Genomic DNA, 8,029 nt, shown 5'->3' on the forward strand with positions numbered 1-8,029 from the left:
AAACCTACAGCTAATTACACAATGTTGACATAACTGAGCCTCTAAACAATTTTACTCTAAAATTTGATGATGGAAATATTCTGAATGGATGTAAATTTCTTCTTAAACACAAAAGTAACCTTGGTATTGGTAGGATATTTTAACTGTATACTCTATTAGCAATGAACTAATCCAGATCTCTAAGCATTCATACGATAGTTATAATGGTATAGTAAGTGCACTTAGGATGATAGCTTTTTACTAGGCGCAGGTTCTTTATGAATGTGATCTCTTCTCCTATTTCTGTAGTTGATTCATTGCCGAAAAATGCTAAACCTGTATTCCTTTGCCTAATAGGGCAGCCAGCACTTTGTTTTCTGCATTTCTGTTAATCAGGTTTACTTTTCAGGTAAGAGCGGGTTTTCTGGATTAAACACAGTCAATGACATTCAGTTGAGTACAAGATTTGGACCATTGTTCATTTATCCTTTGTAGTGAATAACGTTCATTCACAATCTAACATTTTTCTCATTCTTCCAAAGCATTTTTGAATTCATTTTGTGGCTAAGAGCATCTTTAAAAGCCTTGTTCCTAAAACTATAGATAAAGGGATTAAGAAGTGGGGTCAGGATGCTGTTAAGTAACGCAACAATTTTGGTGGAATCTATTTTGGAGCTCTTTGCAGGACGAACACACATAAAGATACAACTGCCATAAACAATAAAAACCACAGTGAGGTGAGAGGCACATGTAGAAAATGTTTTTGTTCGTCCAGCAGTTGATGAGATTTTTGTAATAGCAGATATGATGCAACCATATGATACTAATGAGAAGAAGAGAGATCCCAAAACTAAAAAAGAAGCAAGTATAAAGTCCAGCATCCCAATTAGATGTGTCTCAGCACATGCCAACTTTAGTAAAGGTGCTACATCACAAAAGTAGTGGTTGATAACATTTGGGCCACAAAATGGTAACCGAAATGTGAGGACCGTTTGGACAATTGTGTCCATAAATCCACCAATCCAGGAACAAGCAATCAGCTTCATACAAAGCTTCGAACTCATGATTGTCCCATAACGCAAGGGATTGCATATAGCCATGTATCGGTCAAAAGACATGATCGCCAGCAGCAGAAACTCTGTGGTCCCCAAGAGAAAATACACATACGATTGTACAAGGCATCCATGAAAAGAGATGGTTTTATTCCCACTGATTAAATTCAAAAGCACTTTGGGGACAATGGCCGTGGTAAAGCTGATATCCAGTAATGCTAAATTGCTGAGAAAGAAGTACATTGGAGTATGAAGCTGAGCATTACTCAGACTGACAATAATAATTGTTGCATTCCCTACTAAAGTAACTACATAACAAACAGAAAGAATCACGAAAATAAGTGTTTGTAGTTGATAGGAGAGAGGTAACCCCAACAGTATAAATTCTGTCACCAATGATACATTTTCAAAGCCCATCCTTAAAAGGTGACCTAGGCATAAATATGAATTAGTATTATTATCAGGTGTTTGTATTTTAGTAATCTACTTAAACAGCTTTATGACCATGTTCTAAAATAATTTGAGATTGCTTAATGAAGAATAATAGCCTTGAGAAAATATGAATATATATATATTCAAAACTACAAAGACTGTAAGTCTACTCCACGGTATGATTCAGGAATTGCTGTTTTCCTGAAGATGTATTAATAACTGCTGGTTTCATAATACTAAAACGGTCATCCAAAACAAACAAACATACACACATGGTCACGCATTAGTGTAAATTTACAGATGTAAGCACTTCATCACCTTTGTCCTTAAATGAATAGACATCTCTACACACACACGTACGAGATTCAGAATGCTGGGTTTCCACATCAACAGAACAGTTCAAGGTGGCATATAAATTACTGTGTATTTGTTTAGTTGGTTGTAGTTATAATGTTGGTAAGTAAGTATTATTGGGACTGTAACATTTTGTATTTTCACCCTGATTTCCAGTTCTCTGTATATTAAGAATGCTTCGGCGCCTAGTCTACCTAAAAGTGTTATTTCTTCCCTAATCCCTTCACCTCTGTTGTGTATTTGCCATTATTCAATGTGTGAGGTGATTAGTCTGGCACCAATGATGTCTGCATAGTTGCTTGAATGGTCCCCTGTAATATGTATTAATTGTTTAATCCCTTTCTGTGTTTGTCAATCTTCCCTCCCCTAGCAGTAGCTATATAAACTTGTGCATTCGTTTTCGAATAGTGCGTTTTCATCGTTCAAACCGAAAAACTAAGAAACGACAGTGGAGGCGGTAAAACGTAAATGAAGCCAAAGACACACAACACAAAGAATCTTCATGTTCGTCTTGGTCTACAAATCTCCCTGGTCCCTTCCCCATCTAGCCTACCTTATCTACACAGCATTGCAGGGGTTGGTGGAAGCGGAAATCCGTGGGTTCACCGGCAGTGGTTAAGGGGCCCTGCATGCGAACGACTCTATTGGTCGCAGGGGGCTCATCTGCCATCAACCAATGAAGTACAGGTGTTGCTCGTACACATATTTAAAATCCTGGCGCCAAAGCTGCTGCGTAGTCCGTACCGCGTTAACCCCGTATTAACCCCTTCTACAAAGAGCGAAGAAAAAAACGAACACAAAGAATGTACACAAATATTTGCCCGAACTAAAAACAGGAACGGGCGAATATTCGCGGAATACGAAGATTTTTTCCCCCACGAAGGCGAACACGAAGACGAACACGAAGAGTTGGCCAGTGCCCAAGTCTAATATAAACTATGCCCATGTATTTTAGCCAAAGCACATGAGCTCATCTGCCACATCGCCACACACCATAGGTATCTGTGATTTAACATGACCAGTAAGCATATTTGTTTTGGCCAAAATACTGTACTACTGCATCTATTTAAATTTGTTGTTCTTTGGTTTAATGAGTTTCATAATCCTGCATTGGTAGACAGTAGGGTAAGAATAGGAATTCATTACAGCTTCAGTACATACACATAAGTATTAATGAAGAATTATTCCTGCACGTCCAATTATTACTTTGTTGAATTCTGTAAGTAAAAAAGCTTAAAAATACTGCATTGTTATGCATGATGCTGACTATTTATTAATAATAGAGATAATATATAGATTGTTTTCCTTAAATTAGAAATAATAATGATTTTATCTATTGTAATGTAAACTGCACACATATAAATAATTTTTATATTGTTCAGACATTTTGTTATGAAATTCAAAGTTCTGCTCTATTGATGTCTACTAATAGCATCCGATATTGGTTGACGAACAATCTAGTCACCTTAATGCAGTCTGGGAATGAGTCTGGGGAAGTTTTGTGCAGCGGAGAGAGGGGAATTTTAACTGTCAAAAGCTTACTACAAACAGATGATAATGATTTAACTAAACATGGGAAAACAAGAATTAAAAACATAGAATACGTTTCCATTTGATCTGCATTTAGTAATAATTATATTACTTTTATTGTAATATATTAGCAGAGGCACATCATTAAATAGAAGTAACACTCTGACAATTAAACCACCTTACATCTTCAATATAGCTAAATCATCCTGGTGTATCATAATTCTCTAAAACAATTTTAGGATATCATTCAAAACTCAGAGGTACCTTAATATTACATACACTAAATTCAATGATACTCACAGTTCTGTAGGGTTACAAATATGCAATGTATTATTATTAAAGTTAAAGCCAGAAATATGTTTCTCACTTGTTATTTTTAGGTTCGATCCTCCTCAAGTAACAGTCAGAGGATATTTGTCACTGTCTTCAAAAACTTAATAAAGAAATGTTGAATTCATCCATATGCCTCATAGCCATGGGCGTAGGAACCCCTAAAAATCTGGGGGGATAGCATTTTTTCTGGTAGGGTATACCTGACCATTTCACCAACAGGGACTTTATGACATCACATTATAAATACATAGACATTAATATGAAGTTGGTCCCCCTTTGCCGCTATAACGGCTTTCACTCATCTGGGAACGATTTCCACAAGATTTTGGAGAGTTTCTGTGGGGAATTTTTGCAGCCATGCCTTTATGGGCCTTGTTTTGTACACTGGGGCAGTCATGATGGAATAGAAAAGGACCTTCCCCAAAACCGTTCCCACAAAGTTAGAAGCATAGTGCTGTCCAAAAAGGTATATCACCTACAGCTCATAAAACGTTCTACTGGATGAATGGGAGAAAATTCCCACAGAAACAGAAAAATCTTACAACCACAGATGGACCCCACTGGACACGGCCACAGAGACTACTATGATGTATTGAAGGATCCATCTAAGACTCCTAACACGTCATGCACACAGGAACAGATCCACACACTTAAACACTTGAATAACATACACACGCACACAATAATACACCCCAAAACATTCCCACCCTAATATACCTAGACACATGCCCACCATAACACACCTGGAAACATACTATCATACCCATAAAAACAGATGTGCACAATAACAAACCCACAAACATACGCTATCACACCCAGACACGCAAACACATCCTTCACTTACTCTGCCTACCCCTAGATTAACTCGTGGTGCTTTGTATTAGTGATGCCCTAGACCAAGTAGCACCCCGAAATATTCTCTTGTGTCCGAATGCTGTGACATACAGTGACACACATACTCATTTTAACCAGAAATAGGCCTGGATTTAACCCTAGGTGCCCCTGAGTTAAACATGTGTTACAGGGAATCATAATCTTCCCTTTAAGTACGACATGCCTGCTCATACACACATATACACTATCCATACACACATATACACTATCCATACACACATATACACTATCCATACACACATATGCACTGCCCTTACGCATGCCTGCCCACAAAAACACACACATACACTGCAATTGCCTGCACATACACACTTGCCAGTACTCACACATATGCACTACCCTTATACACGCCTGCCCAAACATACATAAACTGCTCACACACACACACGCCTCCCCATAAATATACACTGCCTTTGCACATACTTACACAGACGTATACACTATAAGACAAATACACTCCTTATATACACACACATATACACTGCCCATACAGACGTACACATATACACTGCCCATACACACGTACACATATACACTGCCCATACACACGTACACATATACACTGCCCATACACACGTACACATATACACTGCCCATACACACGTACACATATACACTGCCCATACACACGTACACATATACACTGCCCATACACACATACACTGCCCATACACACATACACATATACACTGCCCATACACACGTACACATATACACTGCCCATACACACACATACACATATACACTGCCCATACACACGTACACTGCCCATACACATATACACTGCCCACACACACGTACACATATACACTGCCCATACACATATACACTGCCCATACACATATACACTGCCCATACACACGTACACATATACACTGCCCATACACATATACACTGTCCACACACACGTACACATATACACTGCCCATACACATATACACTGTCCACACACACGTACACATATACACTGCCCATACACACGTACACATATACACTGCCCATACACATATACACTGCCCATACACACGTACACATATACACTGCCCATACACATATACACTGTCCACACACATATACACTGCCCATACACACGTACACATATACACTGCCCATACACATATACACTGTCCACACACACGTACACATATACACTGCCCATACACACGTACACACGTACACATATACACTGCCCATACACATATACACTGCCCATACACATATACACTGCCCACACACACGTACACATATACACTGCCCATACACATATACACTGCCCATACACACGTACACATATACACTGCCCATACACACGTACACACGTACACATATACACTGCCCGTACACATATACACTGCCCATACACATATACACTGCCCATACACATATACACTGCCCATACACATATACACTGCCCATACACATATACACTGCCCATACACATATACACTGCCCATACACATATACACTGCCCATACACATATACACTGCCCATACACACGTACACATATACACTGCCCATACACATATACACTGTTTTGCACATCAGACCGCCCCCTCGTCTTGCACATCAGACCCCCCCTCGTTTTGCACATCAGACCCCCCCTCGTTTTGCACATCAGACCCCCCCTCGTTTTGCACATCAGACCCCCCCTCGTTATGCACATCAGACCCCCCCTCGTTTTGCACATCAGACCCCCCCTCGTTTTGCACATCAGACCCCCCCCTCGTTTTGCACATCAGACCCCCCCCTCGTTTTGCACATCAGACCCCCCCCTCGTTTTGCACATCAGACCCCCCCCTCGTTTTGCACATCAGACCCCCCCCCTCGTTTTGCACATCAGACCCCCCCCCTCGTTTTGCACATCAGACCCCCCCCCCCTCGTTTTGCACATCTCTTACCTTTCTCTTCTTCTCTTCTGCTTTCTGCTTGCTCTTCCTCCTCCCCTTCTGGTGGTTTGCCGCTCTAGTGCAGTGCAGCTGCGCAGAGCTGTTTCTGCTGAGCGCCGGGGCTGGGATATAAACGTCATATCCCATCGCCCGGCACTCAGTGACAGACAGCACACCGGTAAGTGTTGGACTGGTTAGGGAAATCCCCAACCAGTCCTGCACGCTGCAGCTGCTGATCGGGCAGCTGTGCACCGAGGGCACTGGGGGGGATTGCTCTATTATCGGTCCCCCCCGCATGATTTCCTGGGGGGGATCTGTCCCCCCCGTCCCCCCCGGTTCCTACGCCCGTGCTCATAGCCACACTGGTGTTTAGTGGGCCTAGCAATATTTGCATTTCGGAAAGTGATCCTTATATAAACATAGCACACACATAATTGTTTAAGATGGTTTCTCACAGGTATTTAAGTTAAGAAACGTGGCTACTCAATTCTCATGTTTGATTTCCCTATGGGGGGAAAAAGTTCCACAAGATTCATTGTAACTTTACTAGGAGACTGCATCTTGGATGTACTCACTTCAATTGGTGCCCAAGGTAGTTTATATAACTCCACATGGTGATTTGGACAAATGAATAAAAGTGCATTTAATATTTATTTTAAAGGAACATAAAATGGGCAGTTCATGCAGTCTGTAATACACAGGATTAAAATTATATGTAGGTATTTTTTTTTACATTATATCATTTTCTCAAAATAAAGAACACTACAAACATAGAAACCTTGAATATGATGACAGATAGCACCACAATTTTCGTCTGTCCATTTTCCTGCTATATACCTTCATGGGCAGCCTTATACCTTACCCACTGTCAAAACTGCAAGTGCTGGGCTGGGCAGCAGTCTGCGCAGTAACAGGTGCTTGCTCAAGACTCTACATGGGGCAGGCAGATACAGGTTTACACAATGCCAACAAGCTCAGGGTCACTGGTTCAAACCTTCTGGTTCCTGACACCCATGCATGTTTAATTGTCTTCGTTGTGTAAAGATATACCACTTCCACCAGAAAGATATTCCACTTATTTACCACTCCCCTTTAGAAAAATGTCCTTACTTTACATCTAAGCCTCTGACCCTCTAGTGTTAGACTATAACCTTTGGTCAAACACACTCTTCCTCTGAAATTTCTTTTTTGTACAACAGAGTAAAATTGTTATAAGGAAAATGACAAACATTTTATGAGGAATATTTCAAAATGGTGAACATATAATATACTAAAAACATCAAAGTGCTATTCATCAATAACATAACTTCAGTATTCACCCATTAAATTAGAGAGTCTGAAAACATATTTATATTATACTTCCAAATGAAATGTAGTTCTCTAAATTGCATGTGAAGGAGAGAAACAATTTCTCAAGTTTCTACCGTGCTTCCAAAGCACCTGTGTCAAACATCAAGTATTTTATATGGCCATAAGCATACCTGGGAACATCTCGGCTCCAGGTACCCGGAGCCTTCCCTTGCAGGACGTGGCCAGGACTGCACTCTGACGTCAGCAGGCGCTCCCGC

At 40.5% G+C, this 8,029-nt stretch overlaps 1 protein-coding gene across 1 annotated transcript; it reads right to left on the reverse strand.

The window, feature by feature from the left end:
- Window positions 1-488: 488 nt before the first annotated feature.
- LOC128505241 (olfactory receptor 49-like) lies at window positions 489-1,448 on the reverse strand. The gene has a single exon (XM_053475583.1). It carries the CDS (start codon window positions 1,446-1,448, stop codon window positions 489-491), a length of 960 nt encoding a protein of 319 aa, XP_053331558.1.
- Between the last annotated feature and the right edge of the window lie 6,581 nt (window positions 1,449-8,029).

This window comes from Spea bombifrons, chromosome 1, assembly GCF_027358695.1.
Source record: "Spea bombifrons isolate aSpeBom1 chromosome 1, aSpeBom1.2.pri, whole genome shotgun sequence".
NCBI lineage: Eukaryota > Metazoa > Chordata > Amphibia > Anura > Pelobatidae > Spea > Spea bombifrons.